Below are 22588 nucleotides of genomic sequence, written 5' to 3' on the forward strand. Positions count from 1 at the left end.
TATTCTTCCCTCTCTTTCCCAAACGGGCTCCCCAAACAATGGCAGCCTAGCTCATTCCCATTAAGCAATAGATTGGGAGAATGTTTCTGGAGAAAAAAGCCCAAAGGCACTTACATGTGGATTTCTCCCACAGATAGAGCTGGTTCCCTACCAAATGACCTTACAGAAAAGCACACCAGTCAAGATAGATCTAAGATAGATCTTTCAATCAGTTTGTTAGTATCTGAAAAGACACTAAAATGAATTGACAGCCAAGAATCAACAGATCTGAAAAAAAAAATCTTCTAAGATGAAAGCTGTAGACCAGAGCAAACATACAGGAGGAAATACTCACAGGAAACAGACTATACTGACAGCAAACGTAATCTTCAAAAACAAAACTGTAGTCAATATAATTAATATGCTGGAGAAAATAAGAGAAGCTATTTAAACTATAAAGCAAGAACAAAATGCAATTTTTTAAAAAAGGGAACATTAGGAACAAAAGAGAACACTTTGAAATTTAAAATATGATAGCAGAAATAAAATTTCAGAATAAGGATTAGAAGATAAGCTTGAAGAAATGTTCCAGAAAACACAAAAATAAACAGCAATAATAAAAGATGAAAAAATATAAGAAAATTATAGGATTAATTCAGGAGGTCCAACACCTGATACAAAGGGATTCCAGAAAGAGAAAATAGAGAAAATAGGAATAATACAAAGATTTTTCTCAGAATTAAAGGACTTGCTTTCTAGATTGAAAGAACAGACTAAGTGTTCAAAACAATGAGGAAAATAAGACCCACACCAAGTCACAAACTTGAAATTTCAGATACCAGGGACAGAAAGAAGTGGCAGTGGGGGTGGCACAACAGGTCACAAACAACAAAGAGTTGAATATTTGAGAGAAAATGATTTCCAATCTATCTGATCTATCCATCAAGTGTGAAAATGGAAAATTGACATTTCATACATACAGGGTCTGAAAAAAACCTCCCCAACAGAAAGAGCCTCCAGGAAACAAAAGGATCCTGGGAAGGAAGCCCTGGTAACCTGGAGGGCTGCTCCAGGACCATAGCAGCGTAGCCAGTCAAGAAAACAATCAAGTCCAGACCCAATCAGGAGGATGGAGGGTTCCAGGAAAGAAACAAAAGGAACTTCTCTTTACCTGATATTATTATCAGCCCAAATAACCATCCTGGATTTGGTTCCACTTAAAAGAATAACCTTCAAACTCGGCAGCAGTTCCTAGACACCAATGCAACAACCAAGGTAAGCCAGATCAGAGAGGATTCAGAGGGTAAGTGCAGAAAGAAGCCAAAGTTGTGCCACTTAGCACCATCCAGAGCAGTCAATACTTTGGCAGAGAACATTGTCAAAAGCTAGACTTTAGGACCTACTACATACCCTGTTTCCCCCAAAATAAGACCTAGCCAAACTATCAACTCTAATGTGTCTTTTGGAGCAAAAATTAATATAACACCTGGTCTTATATTATTACATTATATTATTATAATATAAGACCAGGTCTTTAATATAATATAATATAATATAATATAATATAATATAATATAATATAATATAATGTAATATAATATAATATAATACCGGGTCTTATATTAATTTTTGCTCCAAAAGATACATTAGAGCTGATGGTTCAGCTAGGTCTTATTTTCGGAGAAACAGGGTAATGCTTTGTTTTTTAATCTGTGGATACACTCCTAACTGCCTCAGAAACCTCTCTTGCTTTCCCTGTTCCTCTTAACTTTCTCTACTATATCCAGCCCCTGACTCCAGCATGCCCCTTCTAGAAGAACCTTCACCATGGTTTAGGCAAAAGGACATGTTTTCCTTTGCTTCGATTCTGCCAGCTGGATGCCTTCCCTATGTTCCCTGCACATTAATTCTCCATCTATTCTTAAATCTCAACTGAAAACAGATTCCACTCCTGCCAAAACCAATTGATTTATCTTTTTATTATTATTATTAGTTTCAGGTGTACAAAACAATAGGTAGACATTTCATCCCTCACAAAGGGAGAACACCCTCCCCCAACCTACTACCCCTCTGATATCATATAGAGCTGTTACAGTTCCATGGACTCTATTCCCTATGCTGTGCTCCACATCATGTGACCATATATAGATATGTATATATATATATATATATACACATATATATATACACACATATATATATTTAATTATAGTTGACACCCAATATTATTCAGCTTCAGGTGTACAGCACAGTGGTCAGGCATTGACACACTCCATGAAGTGGTCTCCCATCTGACACCCTACAAAATCTTTACAACATTATTGATTATATTCTGCAAACTGTCTTTTCATATCCCCATGGCAATATTGTGGCTACTAATTTGTACTTTCTACAATAATCCCTTTTGTTTTAATATCTTATATGAACCATTCTTGTATGCTGGTTACTCTGTTTTCAACTTGCCAGAAAAAGTGTTATGCTCTTAATTTTAGAACAGCTTCAAACTGGAAAACTGACACAGAACCTAATAATCTCTAAGTATGTCCAATGTATTAGAAATCTTTTGAAAGCAATATTGTGTGATAGGTAACGGGGAGTGTCATAGTAATTCATAATTCTTCACAACACATTTTACAGGAATAGTCTGGGGCCTACTCTAGTACTGTTCATGTGATACAATCAATATATGTTGAATAAATGAAGCTCAAGGCAAAAAAAAAAATGAACAAAGATGGGGGAAAGGATGATACAGAAAACGCAATACTGCTAAAAAAAAAAAAAAGCACTCAGGGTCCTATCTTGTGTTTACCCACGCAAACCCAATATATTTTCGAAAGAGCACTTTGGCAAATATTATACTACATTATATATATAATGTATGTTATATTGTATTATATTCTATAGTAATATTTAGAAGATAATGCGATACTGTTATAGAGTTCCAAAGGAGAAGATCCTCCAACAACTAAGCTCACTAACACCTGGTATGACATAAATACTGTTTAAGATGCCAATTTTACTTTAAATACATTGGTAAACAAAATGAACATTCCTCTAATGATGTTAGATATCATCTGTCTAAACATTATATACTCCCAAATATTTTCACTTGGAGAGGCAACTCAGTTTTCTCCCAATAAAATTTTAGTCTTCTAAGAATTGTTGAAATTATTGCACGGGATTTAAAAATCTATATTTTAAAGGGATAACCAGAAGACTGAATGAAGAAAGTAAGACTATTTAGAAGACTATACAATGGGTGCTACAGAAAATTTTAAATTCTTTATTCATAGTGAATTCAGGGAGGGTTAGGTTCATGTAGTTTTCTTCAAGATGACCCACTTACACAGGAACCCACATCATTTACATGCACCTAACTTACATTTTCTCACAATTTACCCTATTTTTCAGTTCCATGAAATTTCCTTTCTTAATGTTTGAATTTCCTGTAATTCTTTTTCTTCTGTCTCAGAGAACTCCACCCTGGCACAGCTCCTCGGTGCGGGTATTCTTCTCAGGCTCCCCTCGCCAGATGCTTCCTCCGTCTTGCTCTGGACCCAAGAGCTGTCTGGCTGGCTGGCAGCTGGCTGCGCTTGGCCCTGAGGAGGCACCTATTACAGCAGGAGACAGGAGGGAGGGGTAGGGAGCACCCAGGTCCTTCTCTCCCGTTCCCTCCCCGCTCGGCGCTCTGTCTGGGGCGCAGCTGCCTCCCTCCAGGACCAGCGGGGCCCCATGCCCTCGCTCCAGCTCTCTTCAGGCTCCTCCTTACCCCTCCAAGCCTTGTTTGCTGCCCTAGGCCTGCCCTGCCTGACTCCCTAAGTGATCTCTTGATTCAGTCTTCATTTGAAACGTCTGCTGTGAACTGTTTCCTGCCAGGACTCTGATATATGCCAACCCCTAAACTGCACAGTCTTAACATTACACAAAGACTGGAAACTGTGAATGTGAATAAGTTTCTCTAGTGACCAGAGTAAGATCTGTCATGTTACTTGTACGTTAGAAAATTTATAAAGTAGAATGATGCCTTCTGTAAGGGGTTTTTGACGAGTCCAATGACAGTGCACTATATAGATTGTGCAGATGGGAAACTTAAGGAGGATGCTGGCAGATAGTGGTAACGTATCACCTACTTCTGCTGAGCATAAAAGATACAGTAATAGAGTGTTGGAGTTGAATCCTTTAAAAACTCTGATATAAATTCTGGTTCTGCTGCTTATGAGCCACGTGACTCTGGGCAAGCCACATCAACTCTGCAACCTATTTGCTTATCTACTGGGTGCAGGGCAGAGCCAGGAGTTCCTGTTCCCTGCCCACTTCTGCAAACCTAATCACAAGACCCACTGGCTCACAATGAAGACTGTAGACTTCATGTGCTTACTGATACCTGCTTCCATCCAAATGGGGCGGGAGGGGGGGCACCATAAAGGAACCTCGCACCTTTTACCACACGCCCCTCATAGGTCTGAACAGAATTCATGTACACTCAAGATAGTTTGTATCTAAAACTCTATACCAAACAAATCAAGAATGTATTCAGGAACATGTAGCACAATTTCAAATATAGTCCATATCTAAGCCCTAAAGGAAACCTCAATAAATTCCAAAGAATCAATGTACTACAACCCTAATGTAATAAAATTAGAAATAAATGATGGAAGGATACCTAAAAATAGAAACATCTCACACAAAGATATTGACCTTCCCATCATGTTCATGCAGACTTCTGAAGATTGCTGAAAAAAGTCTGAAAGCCCTGCAGAGTGTACCCTCTCACCAGTTCCTCCAGATTGTCAGCAATTCTGCTGCCTTGGTTAGTTCACTCTCTGTCTCTGCAGTGATGCTCTAGAAACTTCTCGGCTCCCTTCAAGCTAAACTACACTTCCCCCATCACTTTCAGCAGATGTCTCCTACTTCCTCGTAATAGGGAAGCAGAAGGTAACGGGTTGGAACATCTTCACTTTCCCAAATGAAATCGCAATCGCCCTATCTCTGCACCCATCCTTTCCTCTCTCCCTCCTGTGATAAATGAAGATGAGTCCTCTTCCCATGCAACCTTTTATCAATTTCTGGATCTCAGTCCCCCCTGCCACCTTCTCAGGAACCATGGCCCATCAAATGATTCACTTCTCTTGTAAGCCTTCTCATCAACATCTTTATAAATGTCTTTCTGTGAATTATTTTTACAATCTTGAAATGTAATGTCTTACAAGCAAGACATAAACCCAAAAACCATAAGGGAAAAGATAGACATATTAAAAGCAGTGGAGTTACACATTTCTGTTTGGGGGGAGGAGGAATGCTAAGAAAGGTAAAAAGACACATAAACTGCAAAAAAAAAACAACATTGCAACATTTTCAAACAGCCATTAATTCTAAAACACATCAGCCTTACTTATGTTTATTACTTTAGCCATTGCCATGCATAAACAGGGGCTTGATAAGCACTTTAATGGTGGCCATAATAATGGTGACCTAGTCTGAGGCCCACAGGATTCTTAGTGCCTTAGAACAGGAGATCTTTCTTAATGAAATATGGGGTGCAGGGGGGGTTCAGTGCAAACACCATATTGCTAGAAAACAATACCTCAAATTCATTTCTTCTTTTGGGAAATTACCTTTAAATACAACCATCATTTCTCTCCCTAGTATCCATTCCATTTCACTTTTCCACAACTGAGCAGCAGAATGCTCTTCAGGTGACAATGACCCCACTCCCAGCTCCATCCTCCATAGCAGCATGATGGGTTCAGGGGAGAACTTAGGGCCCAAGTTGGATCAAGCCAAGTTCTGTTGTTCACGGCTTGGAGAAAGAGAAGCTCTTATATTCCGGGCCATACGGCACACAGATGTGACGCTAGTTTGCTACTTTGAGAGAGGCCACACTGAACACAAAGCTAAGATTTGCAGGAGGGCAAAATCAAGACGATCTCAAAGGAACAGAGCCAGGGCCCTCATTCACAGCCCCTGAAGCATATAGAAGCCCGGACTTCTACCTGAGCCCGTGGATGACTTGCATTGTTTGACCCAGCTTTAGTTAGGCTTTCCATTATTTGCAACTGAAAGCATCCTAACTGATGCCATAATATATTTCACTTAGCCATGTTAGTGGTCTAATACGTGTTTCCCTAAAAATAAGACCTAGCTGGACCATCAGCCCTAATGCATCTTTTGGAGCAAAAATTAATATAAGACCCGGTGTTATATATTATGTTATACTATATAAGGCCTTGCCTTATATTATAGTAAAATAAGACCGGGTCTTATGTTAATTTTTGTTCCAAAGACACATTAGAGCTCATGGTCTGGCTAAGTCTTATTTTTGGGGAAACAAGGTATAAGCAAAGTATTTATGAAAGTATCTATTCTTAAGAGAGAAAAGATCTTTGAATATAAAAAGGATTAAAGAATAAATCTGCCTTTTCCCTGTTTCTACCTCCACATTAGTATGGGTTGGCCGTCTCTTGGGGAAATATCAAGATTATTCTTTATTTTTCCGACACCAAAGTCTACGCTCCTAACCATTGCACCTCCTAAAACTTCCCTTTCAGAAAGGGCTAGAGAAAAGACATATTCTTAATATATTAGAACTAACAGAAAGTAGCCAAGGCCAAGGAAATTCTAAAATAATATAAGATCCCTAAGACATTTACATACTGGAAACTTTATAGCACAAGATTTAGAGGAGCACAGACTCTCTTACAAGCCGGAATCCAGGAGGTGTGACTGAACTGGGGGTAGAGTCTAACTTCTTTGGTGGAACATTTACTACATTCCCATCAAACCATTTCTGTGAAACAAGTAGTTTCCCAAAGTATGCTGCATAAAACATTCCTTCAATACTATATTTCTGAGTGTTCATATAAACAGGTGTGTGTATTCAAGATGGAGAAACAATGACTCACAGAATTAAAGTCTAAAAGTTTCTTTATTGCAGGATTTCTCAGTGCCTTTACTATACTAACGACATTATGATTCTCCAAGGAAGAGCAATGCAGATAGCATTTCCCAAACGTATTTGACCACAAAACCTTCTTTTCAAAAAAAAAACAACAAAAAAAAACCTTATGGACCTCATTCCCACTCAAGAAATAACGCCATGCCCATTTATTAGATGACAAAATTAAGACTCAGAATAGATGATTTCAAAACCAAAATGGAAATGCATTTCAAAATCTGACTCCAAAGTCTAAAATGTTTTCATTACACCATCTTCCTGAGGATTTATTACTAGAACTATCAGAAAAACTTTAGTGAAAGCCCTTTCAGGTAACACAGCCCAAGAAGCACATTATAATATTTAGCTTTGCAACTTTTCTCTAATTCATTTCAAAATACACTCATTGTTACTACCCAAAATATATGATACATATCCAATTTAGGTTTCTATTTAAATGAAAAGCAGAGATTCAAATCAAAATTCTAATTTGGGCACTAAGATTTCTGACCACTAACAAATATTTTAGAACATGAGATATTGCTACAACCCTGAACAATCCCCTTAACCTAAGTCTCTGTTTCTCATTAGTAAAACTAGCAGATTAACCTATGATTCATTTCTGTACAATTCAACAGACATTTCTCGAGCATGTACTCTGTACTATACATGCTCTGTGCTATGTGCTGAGGATACAATGATGAATAGAAAAGAGTTCCTGCTCTCAAGGAACTCAGAACAGAAGGGGGAATAAAACATAAATAATATAATATACAGCATAGAATATAATGTATACTGTGTGTCTAGTGCAATACACAATGCCTGACAGACACTAACTGTTCAATACAACATAATGCAAAGAAACGAAGTTCTCCAAATCACTGGTAAAAAGAGAAAAGAAGGTGGGGCCTAACCATAGATTAAAAGAGACTATGAGACACTTCAATCACAGGCAATGTGTAGACCTTGTTTAGATTCAGATTTAAACAAGCATTAGTAAAATGACATTTTTAAACTGCAGTATCAGATAATAGGAAAGAACACTGTTAATTTAGTTAGATAATGAGACTGTGGCTAAAAAAAAGTTCCCAGATCAATCTATTAGCAATACACATTCAAGTATGTATGAATTAAATGATTTTAAAGAAACAGGAAAACTACTAGCTCAAGGTGGTTCACATTTTCAATGTTAGATGATGCCATCTATATTCCTTTCAAAAATGTCATTTCTTTTCGAAGCTAGGTTTTCAACGGTTGGTATGTTTTTTAAAAATGCAAGTGCTGTGCAAAAATCAGTGTGAAACAGGAGACTAAAACTGGCAGTATCCAATCTGACTGTAAGATTTAAGAAATTGTGTACTGCCCCCCAGGCAAACACAGCCCATTAGTAAAGGAACTGCGGTTACTTAAGAATGAAACAAATATTTTCTTTCACTGTATTAATATTAATACGTGGATTAATATTACAGTTATTAAGTTATTAGGATTTACATGTGCAATAATTATTTAATACCCATTCACACTTAGTAAGTTAGGTGTGTATCTAGTTAGTTAATAAATGAAACTGTTAGGTCTTTCTTTTGGCCTAGGAGCACTGTGAAAAAGAAGCTAGGATGCAAGGAGCCAAGAAATTGGAAACCTCTGCTAGAGAAGCATGAATAAGGTACTTAAAGAAACCAAAAGGGAACTAATTAACTAAGCATGAGGTAATTAAGGAAAAATTATAGACGGGAGATAGTCTATGAGCTTGCAGGTTGGGTAGACATTTGCCAGACATGTAATAGAAAAAGTCATTCCAGTCTGGAGGAAAAGCAAAGACGCTCTAATCAGGGGAATAAGCTGAAATGGTGATCCTAGCATGAGCAGAAATGGCTAGAGAGGACTCAGAGGATAGACTGAGGCCACATATGCAAAGTCACTTCCGCCTGGCATGAATGAACAAACAAATGAATTTTATGTCAAGCTAAAGAATATTGACTTTTATCCCTAATATAATAAGTATGTATATGTGTGTATGTATGTGTGTGTACGTGTGTGTATGTATGTATGTATAGATACAGGGGGTGCCAAAAAAATGTATATAAGTGGACACTTTGGTCAATGTTGCTCAAGCAGTAGTTCGCCATAATCAGAAGTATCTGGATGCTGATGGTAACCACTTTGAGCACCTCTTGTCATTGCAGAAGTCAAACGAGACTTGTATTCATCTTTTGTTACCAGTATATATTGAGTATTACAATTTTAATATAGTTTTTCTTTCTTAAAATGTGTATACATTTTTTTCGCACCCTCTGTATGTGTAGATAGACAAATAGGTATGACATAATATACAGTGATGGGTACACACTGGTGAACAAGTAGTTCCTGCTTTCATGGAGTTTACAAAAGGCTAATGATGGGAGACAGAGGATAAAAAGAAAAAATAGAGAGAGGTATACGTAGTGATATATATAGCTACATATGTAAATTAAAATAAATTATAAATTAGAGTACATTATGAGAATGTCCATGAAAGTTAAAGGCTGAAAATGGTGTGGATAATATCTGGATATAGTTTAGCATTGATTTAACAAGATGCTAGAGTCTTCGACTGGTCTTGAAATTCCCATCTCATTACCATCAAAAGACAATATCTAGTGAGAGAGCAGCTCAAGTGTAGCAAATATACTATAATAATCTAACTCAAAAGGGAAGCTGATAAGAACAGCAGGTGTCAAAAGAATGTCATTTTTAAAATTTTAAACAGTACTCACAGTTATGCAGGAAAACATCTTTGTTAGAGATACTAACGATGTTTTTAGGGGTCAACTATTATGATGTTGTAACTTACTTTCAGATGATTAAAGAAAAAATATATTTAGAAAGAGAAAACCAATGTGACAAAAATGCTAATCCTTAGTGGATTTAAGTGTATTGTTGAAATTTTTCAAATTAAAAAGTTGGGGAAAAAACCAAACCAAATTTCACAAGATAACTAATTACTGTATTACTCTTACTTTTGAACCGAATCTAAAATTATTCCAAAAGTATCTGCATATTTGCATTTTAGACAACTGCTTTCAAAACTGTTACCAAAACTATTTCTTTAACTGCTGCAGAGTAAACATTTGCCATCCATCATTCCAAATATTTTCATTGAATCATTGTAACTTTATCCTTTGTTCCTTATGATATTAAAATTCTAGTGTTGAAAACTAATCCAAGATGATTCTCATCAAAGTTATAAATTAAATAGTATGTTCTCCACCTTTTTGGGTTACTATGTACCTGCTACTCTGGCAGAATTTCCATTAGGACAAATAGATAGTAAGGGTGGTCCTGTTAGAATAAAGAGTTATTTCCAAATTGTTTCAAGTGCAGGAATACTACTTTTCCTGTTTCTCCCCACTCTCTCCACCATTCCATACTCACTCCCCACTCACTCCACCATATTATCTCCCAAAATGACAGAATCAGAAACAATGATTCCAGTTGAAATGCTGAGCATAATTACATCTTTTAAAAAGTAGCATTATATATCATTCTTCACATAGACCACTTTTTGATAAAAGTAATATCACTCAGGTTTCTAAGATCTTTAAAAACTAAAAACTGAACTATATGTTAGCACCCATAAATTCTCCATAAATGAAAATCTTTTCTAAATGCCTTCAGCAGATGAAAAGAACCCTCTTAACCTAAAATGCAACAATTTGTTCAGTTTACTAGTATAATTAAGCCTATTTAAGTCTCTAACTAGCAAGTGTGTTGGGGGCGGGGTTGAGCTCAAACTTCTAAAATAACTAGCATAAGAAATGGCTTGACTTCTGATTATAACTGAATTTGAAGATGCAAATTACTTTTTAATGTCTCATGCATTCAAGCAACAAGCTTGCATAAGTGCCTATAAGGTGCCACTGGGAGACAAACAACAGGGGGCAATGTCTTCAGCAAATCAATCCTTCCATGTTCAGCCCCTCCTAATCTGATCTATACTAGTTAGGATGAAGCTATCCTGGGTATCATCTACTCCAGTTCACCACTAGATGTCCAGGCTTACGCCTACTTCCCAAACTGATGTGGAGTTCCTCAAAAGAAAGATGAGGAAAATATCCTTCCGTCTGAATCTGGCTGAGGTTCTGAATTTGAAGAACTCAAGTAACCTTCCAGGTTTCTTTTAGGTTAGCAAAGAAATGACCCCAAAGAGGGAATGAGACCACAGAGAGGCAAATGGTTGTAGGAACCTACAATCCCACTCAGACACATGGGGAGGCTGACAGCCACCATGGCACAACTCTGAGAGTCCTCTGAGATGTGTTTTGTGATGCTTCAGTGATGAAAAGGAACTCAAAAAATGCCGCCCTCATAGAGAATCTTCAGGAGCAGCAACTGTGAAGGCATCTGCTGAAGAGCTCACAAGGTACATTGCTGAACCTCAGACTAACCTAGATTTTATGGAAAAATAACTGGAAAAAGGGAAAGTCTAAGCAATTCAGAACTAGATTAATTGATTGGTGACTTCACAGAAAGAATGAAGGCACTAGAATCTAAACCAAAATCTATGACATTCCACAGCTTTTCCAAATACAACACATATTGTCCTTGGAGCAGGGGTCAGCCTCCTGAGATCTCACTCCCCGCTGCTCAGATTCTCACGCCGACTACCATGCTCGCCTCCCCACTTCTTCTCCAAATCAAAGTCCTTGTTGCCAGTGGATCCACGTGGACAATTCTTAAAATGAAGACCTGTTTTCCTATTTCATAACTACTTTCTGCCAAGGGACTTTTCTAGCCACCAAGAGGTTTTCCTGATTTTCTTTCCTATGAACTGGATTTTCCACTACCATCCCCACGTCCTGAAAATAGTAAGAGAATTACTTGAATTACTAGAGTTGATTCACTCTTCACACAAACCTACTACTGAACAGCCTGAACCTGAGCAGAAACTTGAGACTTTTTGTCTCTCTTCCATAGCAATTTTTAGTTCTCAATATTACTTTCAAAAATTGCTATTATTTAAGTAGTACACTTTACACAAATGGAAGTTTTGTACAATAATAATTCTAGGAGGTGTTGTATGAAGTTTATTTAAATTTTAATCTTATTGAGTGCATAATTTACATTTTATTATTCTCTCTAGATAGTAAATATTGTATTTAATATGATTAACAGTCCATTATTGCAGGTATAATACTAAATTTATGCAATACTGAAATTGTTACATGACAAATCAGAAATTGGAAAACATTTAAAATGCCAAAGCCATTCTGTATGCCATACTGTATGCCAGTATCTTATCTTAATTTAACTATAAGAAAAATGTGAAAATAACTTGAAAATTTTTAATTGGCTTCTTTTTAAAGCAAATCTTCAAAAATTATTTTAAATATAGTGAGTAATATTGATCCTTTTCAGGACCAAATAATTAATATATACAAACTTAAATAAATATATAAATTTATACCATATGCCTTTTGTGGGTTTTATGTTGTTAAGTTTAACATATATATCCGCATTTTGAATCTGGTTCTTCAAGAATAAATCAATAGTAATTTGATTCATAAAATTTCTTTATGAGAATTATAAGAAGTGAAACAACAGTATAGAATACAATCAACTTAAATCCTTTTAAGAGTGGGTTTTAAAGACTGTTCTCATATGCATCTTATACCCACATGAATTTTTGTACTTAATTCACTGAGTTATAAATAACTGCTTATGACTGTTCTCTCCACTAGATAAGGTATCACTGAAATCAGAAACCATTACTCTTACTCACATCCGTATCCTCGGCTCCCAGCATGGAGCCTAGCACTTAGTGAGGACCAACTCTCTTTTGGTTGAAATGAATTGATGTATAATAACTCAGGGTCCTTGATAAAGAAGTACATTTTCTAGCTAAGCATGAGAGATGTTTCTGGAAAATTGAAAATCATTTATTTTCCCCAGCTACACAATGGAACCACTTTCCCCAGTGCCCACTCTGGGGGTGTATCAATTCTCCCTGAGATGACAGGAAGACACTGACTAATCATTTCCCCAGCACTTGAAATGGGCACATTACCTAGAAAAGACAAAACATTGCCGTATGTGAGGTTTATTAAATCTAGTATTAAATGGAAACATGCCTACATATCATATATATAGGCATATCATATCATATATATATACATATCATATATATATATATGTATTCCATTTATATATATATATAAAACTCAGAAACATCTGGCATTTATGAAAAAAATTTAAGACCAAGAAAATTCAACTTACAAAATTTCAGAAAGAGGAAAGAATTTCCATTGCTGAAAACCTCTTACTAAGATATTTCCTATGCCTGTCTTTCTGAGCACTGTGTTAATAACCTCCTCAGTCTATTTGTAAGAAGGAAATGCTGAACAGTAGAGTCTAGAATTATATTATCAAGAAAAGTTGATAATTTCCTCAAAGTGATTTTTAAAAAAAAACCCTAGCCTATTGAAATATGTCAGAATAACACTGAAAAATAAGTCTACTATGGAATATTATAAACAAGCTAACTTGAAGAAAATAATGAACACCTAACTACCTACCACCCAGCTTTATCAAATCTTCACATTTTGACATATTTATTCCAACATTTAAGTAATAAAACATTAAGTACAGTTGAAGCCCCTTTTTGTGCCCCTCAGAGTTAATCCTGATTTTGAAGTTTATCATCCCTATGCTATGCAACATTCCATTTTAGAAATACATTCTGATTTATTTTTCCATTTTTGTGGTATCCACTAGTTTTCCCCCCAAAACAGACCCTTCTTTGTCCATTTTTCTACTGGGTTGTTTAATTTTTTTCTATTATTTGGTAGACGTTCTTTATATATTCCAGATAGTAATTTATAGTCAATTGTTTTTTGAGGCAAATATTTTCTACCAGTCTGTGGTCTGCCTTTTCATTTTTTCTGTGGTGCTTTTTGCTGACTAGAAGTTTTAAATTTTAGTATAGTCAAATGTATTCATCTTTACCTTTGTTATTCAGGCTTTCATATCTTGTATACGAAAATGCTTTCTTTTCCCAAGTACTCAAAGGTATTCCTCTGTATTTTCTTCAAGAAATTTTAAAGTTTTGCTTTAAATTTAGAGCATTAATTCTATAGAATTTATTTTTTGCTTAGAGAGGTAGGTACCTAATTTTATTGTACTTTCAATGTAGATAATCAATTGTCTCATCTCTACTTCTTGAATAGTGGATCTTTTTTCCCACTAATTCCCAGTGCCAACTCAATCATATATCAAGTCTCCATGTATGGTTGGGACTTTCTATTTCGTTCCATTTGTCTGTTTGCCTATATAATGGAATAGTGAATAAAATAGTTCCTCTGACTACAGGCAGGCATATATCAAGGGAAGTAATGGGAGATTAGATAGGAAAGCTAGACTAAGTACAGTTCCAGCAGAAGCTTGAATACAATTAATGGCCTCACACCAGCCCTCAAGTCTCGTCAAGTAGCAGTCATGTAGAGTAGGGGTCAGATTACCGTCTGTGGGCCAAATCCAGCTTCACACCTGTGTTTGTAAATTAATATTTACTGGAATACATTTGTTTACGTATTATCTGTGGCTGCTTTGACTACAATGGCAACTGAGTCGCTGTGACAGAGATCATATGTCTCCCAAAGCCTAAAACAATATCCTATGTGGTCCTTCACAGAAAATATCTGCCGACCCCTGATCCAGAGACCTCACTATAATTTCAGCAAAGATTCCAAGCTACTGATGCCTCTTTATGGCCTACATAATTCTGCTGCCATAAACAAAGTAGTCAGCTTTGGTTGATAATAACAGATAAAATTCCAATTCTGAATATCACAAAATGGGGCCATAGCCCCTTTCTTTAAATTTAGTTTTTAAGGGATTTATTAAAGATATCCTCATCTAGGTTGACAGCATAATTTCACGGCTGGAACCATCACAAAACTTAAGATATAATTGAATACATTGGCTAATTATTCTGGAGTCTGAAGCAGGCCCACTACACTCTGTTTCTCAAATTTCAGATTTTAAGTAAGTCTCTGGCATGTGTTAGTTCTCAAAAAACAATGAAGTTGGACACCCAATCTCAACTCCTTGCAGATGCTTTCACTGGGTTAGGACATAATGCTTTTGCTTCGATTTTAATAAAACTTTGATACAAAAACATAATTTAGAAATACTTCTGGTCTTTAATGAAATTATAGCTAAGATATTGTCCACTCTGTTCTCAACGTTGCTTACAATTTTCCAAAGGAAAAAGTTCCAGGAATCAGAGTTTTACCTAACGCACACTGCTCAACCTACTTTACCTATAAGCAATCCCAGTTCTAGGAAGAGGAATGGAGGGAGAGAGCATGCTCACTCCCTTAGCTGGAAGGGAGAAGGAAGGAACTGAGGAAAAAAACATCAAACTGCCTAGGGGCCTCTCTGAAGAATCTTGGATAAATAACTGAAGGGATCCAGACAACTAGACCTCAAGCATCTCCCGAGAGAAAGGTCCATAGTCCACATTTCAGGTTTCCTACTCACAGCCTCCAGCCACCAGAAGCCAGAACAAGGAAAGCATGAAGACTTTGAATTAGCTGGATTGAAGGCAGGGCACTTCTTTTCTACCTCTTGTATGCATGGTTCTTGGGAGGGTGAGGAAAGGTATCCAAATAAAAGATGGTGGGATGTATAAGAAGTTAGAAATAATAATTTCTCATAGGGAAAAACTGAAAATTATTTTGTGGTGAGCAGGACGAAAAGGAAGGAATTTTATGGCCCCCCACCCCCGCCTGGCCATCCCACACAATTCCCAGGTCTCTTGGGCTATGCTGTCTCCTCCAAAAAGATGAAAAAACCTGGCAGCCATGTACCCCGATTAATGGAGACAGATTTTTCAGAGTAGCTCTATACTCTTTTTTAATTCTCTCCCTCCCTGACTTCAGAAATGCTTGATTTGGCTGTGTAAAAGTAATTCTAATTATAGTGATTTACATAAACTACTTACCATTTATGCCTAATTACCTCACAGCACAATAACAATTATGCATACATTAAACGTGTCAGATTAACCTGGTTGTCTTACTTGATAACAAAAGTAAAGCATTCATACGTGCTCATTCTTCATAGTTTGTTCCTCATATAACATGTTCATCTGCTTGTAACTTTTCCAAATTTTTATTAGAGAAAACCTTGTTATGTAGATAGGTAAAAGCTGCCAAATAATCTGCCACCAATTTTACCTTATTAATTAACAATTCTGGTATCTTGTGAAGAAGGTGACTTTTATTTTAATATTATAGCTTTATTACAGACATTTCTTAGGAGTAAACCGAGTAAAAACAAAAGTCTACTATAGTAAATGCTTACACATCTGCATTAAAAAAAAAAAATCAGGGGTGGCCAGATGGTTCAGTTGGTTAGAGCGCAAGCTCTGAACATCAAGATTGCTGGTTCAATTCCCGCATGAGACAAGATTGAAAAAAACATCAACTGGACTTGGAGCTGAGCTGCGCCCTCCACCACTAGATTGAAGGACAATGACTTGGAGCTGATGGGCCCTGGAGAAACACACTGTTCCCCAATAAAAATTTTTGAAAAAATCAAATGTTCATAAAATCACAAATTCTATTTACCAAAATTAAGAATTCTATAAATAAAGTTTCCTTTATTCTATAAATAAAGGAAAACCTAACAGCCCAACTTTCCTTCTCTGATAATCAGCATATCAGTGTTTATTTTTTAGAAGAAATAGGTCTGTGGCATCTTCACAATCTTAAAAAAACTAAAGCTTTTATAGATGTTTTACTCAAATTACATTAGATGATTGGGTCTTTTTCAATGTTGAAGATTTAGCAGGCTTAATAAAACTACAGGACAAAGACTACCACAAAGAAATGTTGATCTGTCAACTAAATATTTATTCACCTATGCATTAGGATTTAACAAATACAAGCTTCCATGAGACACATTTGAAACTACCTGACATGTCAAATCTCCTACTCACAACTACACAATAAAGCCAGGGTTATTTGTTAGGCAGACCCATCATAGCCAATTCAGAAATCAAAGGTGGAAGTGTGGGAGAATACTCCTAAGAAAGCCAAACAATAATACTTTTTTTGGATGCATTGGTTTTATTTTGCCAAACAATAATTTTAAAGAAAAAAAAAAAACACTGTTGAACTGGCAACCAGACAAATTAATGATTAAAGGATACTTTTGATTAGATGGAAGTTCACCGATCACAGTAAGATAAACCCTGGACACGATACAGAGTGGGGAAGAGGGGAAAAAAGTCTATGTTTCAAAAAAAAGACTATATTTCAGTAACAAAAAAATCCAGTTAAGTAAAACATCTTGTTTCCTGGCTATGACATATAAATAACCAAGTTGTTGTTTTATTTGGAAGACCACCTGTATTGCAAACTATAATTAGATATGAAGTACACGAGCAATCTATATTTTCCAAACTTGTTAGCTCTTTACTCACCTAAAACTTTTGGAAATATGTGGAAAAGATGAAAGGTTGGCCATCAAAAGGGATGATTCATCCTTGCCTATAAACATTGCGCTGGACTGGGCAATCACAGTGGCTACTACACTCACAGGCCACTTCTGAGGGAAACTGCCACGCTCACAGGAGCCCTGGATGGTACCCTATGCAGAGACCCAATCTGTAGGCTGGCGAGCTGCATCTGAAAAAGCTGGTGTGAAAGCTCTGCCCAAACAGTGATGAAGTGATTGGTTGGCCTATCAGATTCTTACTCAGGAAGTTATGCCACAGACACAGGGAGAGAATTTAGAAGTTGGCAGAATGAACAGAAGTGAAAATAGGCACAGGAGATAAGGAACAAAAGAGGAGGTAATGACGGGAAGAGCACTGGAGGGCACCTGCCACCACCGCCTGTCGTCAGCTTTCAGAGCCGCTGACGCTGCCGGCTCAATGCCATGAGGTCTGCCTACGTCACAGAGATGCCCTCACTGTTACGTGCCGATGTCTAAATCTCCATTCCTTTCTGTAACCTGCGTTAATCTCTATAATCCTTTTAACCAAAAGATGTTAACACATGCTTTTTTCTTTATATAAAAATAAAACTACTTAATTATATTTTCAGTGCTTTCTAAAAAGTAAAATTACTTTTGGTAGAGTTTTAAAATAAAGTACTATTAACACATGTTATACAGTACCTTTCTTCTAAAGACCTTCTAGTAAACAAATATTTGTGTGTGGGAGTAGAGGCAGCGGAGGTGATTTGGCCAGTTAGGGAAAACTAGTTTCTTAGATCAAATCCATAATCTAATAAATTATGAATTAGTAAACTATGAATTAATAATTTACGAATTAATAAGTTATGAATTAATACGTTAATCTAATCTAATAAAGTAGAATATGAATAAATCCATATTCTAATCCTTATCACTATCAATATCCCTCATAATTTGAAGATGCCACCACTGATGACATTGACTTATAAAACGGGACAAGGGGGCCGGCCCGGTGGCTCAGGCGGGTAGAGCTCCATGCTCCTAACTCCAAAGGCTGCCGGTTGGATTCCCACATGCGCCAGTGGGCTCTCAACCACAAGGTTGCCAGTTCAATTCCTGGAGTCCCGCAAGGGATGGTGAGCTCTGCCCCCTGCAACTAAGATTGAACACGGCACCTTGAGCTGAGCTGCCGCTGAGCTCCCGGATGGCTCAGTTGGTTGGAGCGCGTCCTCTCAACCACAAGGTTGCCGGTTTGACTCCCTCAAGGGATGGTGGGCTGCGCCCCCTGGAACTAGCAATGGCAACTGGACCTGGAGCTGAGCTGCGCCCTCCACAACTAAGACTGAAAGGGCAACAACTTGAAAATGAATGGCAACCTCCACAACTAAGATTGAAAGGACAACAACTTGACTTGGAAAAAAAGAAGTCCTGGAAGTACACACTGTTCCTCAATAAAGTCCTGTTCCCCTTCCCCAATAAAATCTTTAAAAAAAAAAAAGAAGAAGAAGAAGAAGGGACAAGGAATGGGAGCTTTTCCTCTCGTCTCAAAATTGCAGCAAAAGCTCAAAGTTAAGGACAAGGGGAGACAAGTTCTCCTACACTCTGAAGTCACACACTAGTCAGATCCATGCAGGAATTACTTTTTTATAAAAAAAGGCAAAAACAGTCCTAAAACCAAAGTGATCAAGGTAGAAAGTTGTTAGCTGAGTAACAAATGCTGTGGCATTTCCCCCAGATAAACTCATGCCAAGCTCAGGGACACCCCAAGAGAAGCATCTAAGAGATGAGGATAGAGTATAGGATGGATGGCATCCCCCTCCCCAACTGGATGCTGGCTAAGGTGAGGACATCCACAGGCAGCTAGCAAAGCAGGGTACGGAAGAGTTCATGGAAAAACTTGACATGTGACCTCAGGATCAAGGGAGCGTACAAGACGAAGACAGACTGGCGCCTGCTTCTTATCTGCAGAAGTCCAAGGGCAGGAGGCTACCATGCAGTAGGGGATGGAAAAAGGAGATGTGATGCTTCCTGTGGCCTAAGTGGACACCATAAAAGGTGACCTGGCTAGAGCTGTCCTGAAAAGGCCCCGCCCAAGAAGGCCAAATGCAAAGGCCACAGGTCCCAGCAGAATACAGTGATATGAGGTGTTCCCTAGAGTCATATAAGGTCAAAGAAAGGAGCAGCGGGGAGGTCATCAGGAGAGTCCTGAAGAATCCACCAATGTTCCTCTCAACAAAGAGCCAGCACGTCAGCATCTACCACACCGAAAGCCCTTACCCGCTCACTTAAGACTGCTGTTTCACTCCAATCTTCCATCCCTCTCATTCCGGCCCTGGAAAAGCCAGGCAAACAGAGAAAGGAGGAGAAGGGAAAGGAGAAGAACAAACTACTCCGCCTGTCTACTGCTGATCCTGGGCCATGCCTGAGCAAGAGAAAGGGGAAAGCTTTGAATTGCACAGAAGTTTTCGTTTTGACTGGATGGCATCAATTATTACCTAAACACGAAGCAATGTGAATCCCCCCACCCCAGGTGACAGAAAGCTGTGGGACATCAAGAGGTCAGATATGGGGATCCAACAGAGCTTGTGTAAAGGAATTGGTGAGAAATGTTCAAGCTGTTTTATGATTGTACCCAACTGCATTTAATCCATTTTATAAAATGCTTACACTTTTAACTGGTTCAATCTTTAGTATCATGCAAACCTCACCTTTGAAAAAAGGCCTTCTGCCTCTATACTGTATCCTTTAAGGTCCTCGTGTAATTTCTGCAAACACTGTATGACTCTTCTCTGATGTTTATCGTCCTGTAGCTCATGAGATTTGATCAGAAAGTCATAGTGGTCCAGAGGTCCATGGCAAACAGCCAAAGCTTTCGTATAAGCCTCTGACGCTGCAGCTGAAGGCACATTCTCCGATGTCTGAACTGCATAGGCTATAAACAAAAATACATGCAAAATTTTAGACTTTCTTAAATAAAGATATTTCATAGTGCTCTACATATATGTTTCTTAACGGTTGCATTGAAACCTTTAATCAGTTACTAGTATATATATTTGAGCAGTTGTAAATATCATTTTTAGAAAATAATAATATAAAACAATTTTATACAATAAATATATTTATAGTCTCATTTTAATAAAAGGAAATAAACCCCAGACCCATAGCTATAATTGTAACACCTCTTCTAGAAAGCCTAACCTGCTATCGTCTCTGCTTTGCCTTCACAGAATCAAACGAGCCATCTGGGTTCATCAGCTCTTGCCCACAGCAGGTGCCTTTTTGTGAGTTAGGCCTAATTCTGCTTCTTAAGTACCAAGGCAGAAACGTAGAGACTAGTCACAAAGGGTTTTCTACTGCGTCTTTACTTTCTAGCCAAAGCCACACAGCATTCAGATATTACCTCATGATTCTAGCCCTCTGCTTATGAGATTCCTTCCCTTTTCTATAACCTTTAGGTTGAACAAAAAGAGTTGGGACACAACAATGTCCATTTCTAAGCAGGGTGGTGTTCTGATCCATTTTTTAGTCTCCCTAGGAGAGAAGTGATTGGCCGTGCTGAGGTCCGTCATAACTCCGTTCCTTATCTGGGGAAGTTTCAATGAGCGGATAACTCCCTATTTTTTAGAAGCAACAATAAACAGCAAACTGACACATTTTTAAAAAGTAATAATTTGCGAAGGCACATTTCCGGTGTTTCTCGTTTCATTGAATACCTTGTTTCCTTTGTTTCAGTAATATGAAAATTACTTACTTTAGAAAAATATCAAGTCATAATGTTATTTCCATCTTTTTCCCAAGAGAGGGGAAAAAATTCTAAATAAGCCATGAATGGTGGGGATAGAGCAGGGCTGTCTTCTAACAGCTGTTCTCCCTTTCTGAATAGAAGTTTTAGTTGAGCAAAAGGCTACCCATTTAAACATTCCATTTCCTGGCCTTCTTGCAGCCAGGATGGCCAAGAGACCAGTTCTGACCAATGGGGGGAGGGAAGATAAAATGTCTTCCAATCTATGCCCTTATAGACCGAGGGCAACCCCCGTTTCCCCCTCTGACTAGAATGAAAGTGCAATGACTGTAGCTAGATGTGGGGACAGAGTCCCAGAGAGCAGTTTCCAGGCTCTCGGCCTCACGTTGGGGGATGTTGGCTCGGGTGGTGGGTGGCCGTCAGCTGTGGCTGGTTGACCGTTGGCTGTGAGCAGTTAGCCAACTGGCCACTAATATAGCTGCTGCGGCTGCGCTGGTTGGTCGAGTAGGTTGTGTGGCCGGCAAAGAAGCAAAAAACAGGTTGCAGGTCGTGTGGATCCTGCCTCCAGTGAGACTAGCGGTATGACTCCGTGGGTGTTCCTTTTTGGCCTCACCATGTCCTTAGTTCTTATGTGGGGAGCAGGACCAGAGGCCCCGCAGGCCGCCCCGCATGACAAATGGCGGAGCAAGCAGGGTCCCCTGCACAACAAATGGTGCAGCGAGCAGGGTCTCCCGGACACTAGAAGAGCCAGCCTGGTGAGGACAAGCTGCAGAATGCTGACCAAAGCCGAGCAAAATTCTCCAACAATGCAGAGCTGCTAAACCAGCTCTGGCCCACCTACTTGGATTTTTATGTAAAAGAATAATAAACTTCTACCTTACATTTCAAGCAGTGTATTTTGGGGTATCTTTGTTACAGAGGCCTAAATTGTACCCTAACTAATACAGGGACTTACAGCCTACAAAGGAGAATTTAAGAGTCTCCTGGAACCCTGGGCCTCACAGGAGCAAGGAGGAGGCTTGGGTTCAGTGTTGAAACTGGAGGAATACATTGAGAGTTCAATAAAGGTTTCTAGCAATTTGAGATATTTACCAGAGTGGTATAAGACAAAATACATTTGGTCATTGTCCACAATCCCTAACATAGGGCTCCTAAAATCCCTGGAATTTCCTGAACGATAGGAGTATCTTTGTTATTCATCATGAGCACCTTCCTATCACACCTGTTATGCTAATGAGGTGATTTAGGATAGAGCCCCAAGGATAGCTTCAGGACAGCGATGGTTCCCAGAGAGACCAAGTGTTTAGAGGGTTGGAACTTTCAGCCCCACCCACCCACCTCCTAGGAGGGGAGGGGAGGCTGGAGATTAAATGCTGTAACATTCTTGAACAGTGAGATTTGGAAAGCTTCCCAGTTGATGAACGCGGAAGTGCTGGGAAGGTGGAACACCACAAAAGGGGACGCACCCATCC

General features: G+C 38.2%; 1 protein-coding gene across 6 annotated transcripts in view; it reads right to left on the reverse strand.

The window, feature by feature from the left end:
• AFG1L (AFG1 like ATPase) overlaps positions 1–22588 on the reverse strand; it is a 182773-nt gene that overhangs the window by 133857 nt on the left and 26328 nt on the right. For all 6 annotated transcript variants that reach the window (XR_013993152.1, XR_013993153.1, XR_013993154.1 and 3 more), the window contains exon 2: positions 20083–20306. Coding sequence is in view for 2 of the 6 variants with exons in the window: in XM_081045262.1 (XP_080901388.1) it covers positions 20083–20306 (224 nt within the window). In the remaining 4 variants the exon portion in view is untranslated. The remainder of the gene's footprint in view (positions 1–20082; positions 20307–22588) is intronic.

Source organism: Rhinolophus hipposideros (assembly GCF_964194185.1).
Source record: "Rhinolophus hipposideros genome assembly, chromosome: 3".
Lineage (NCBI taxonomy): Eukaryota > Metazoa > Chordata > Mammalia > Chiroptera > Rhinolophidae > Rhinolophus > Rhinolophus hipposideros.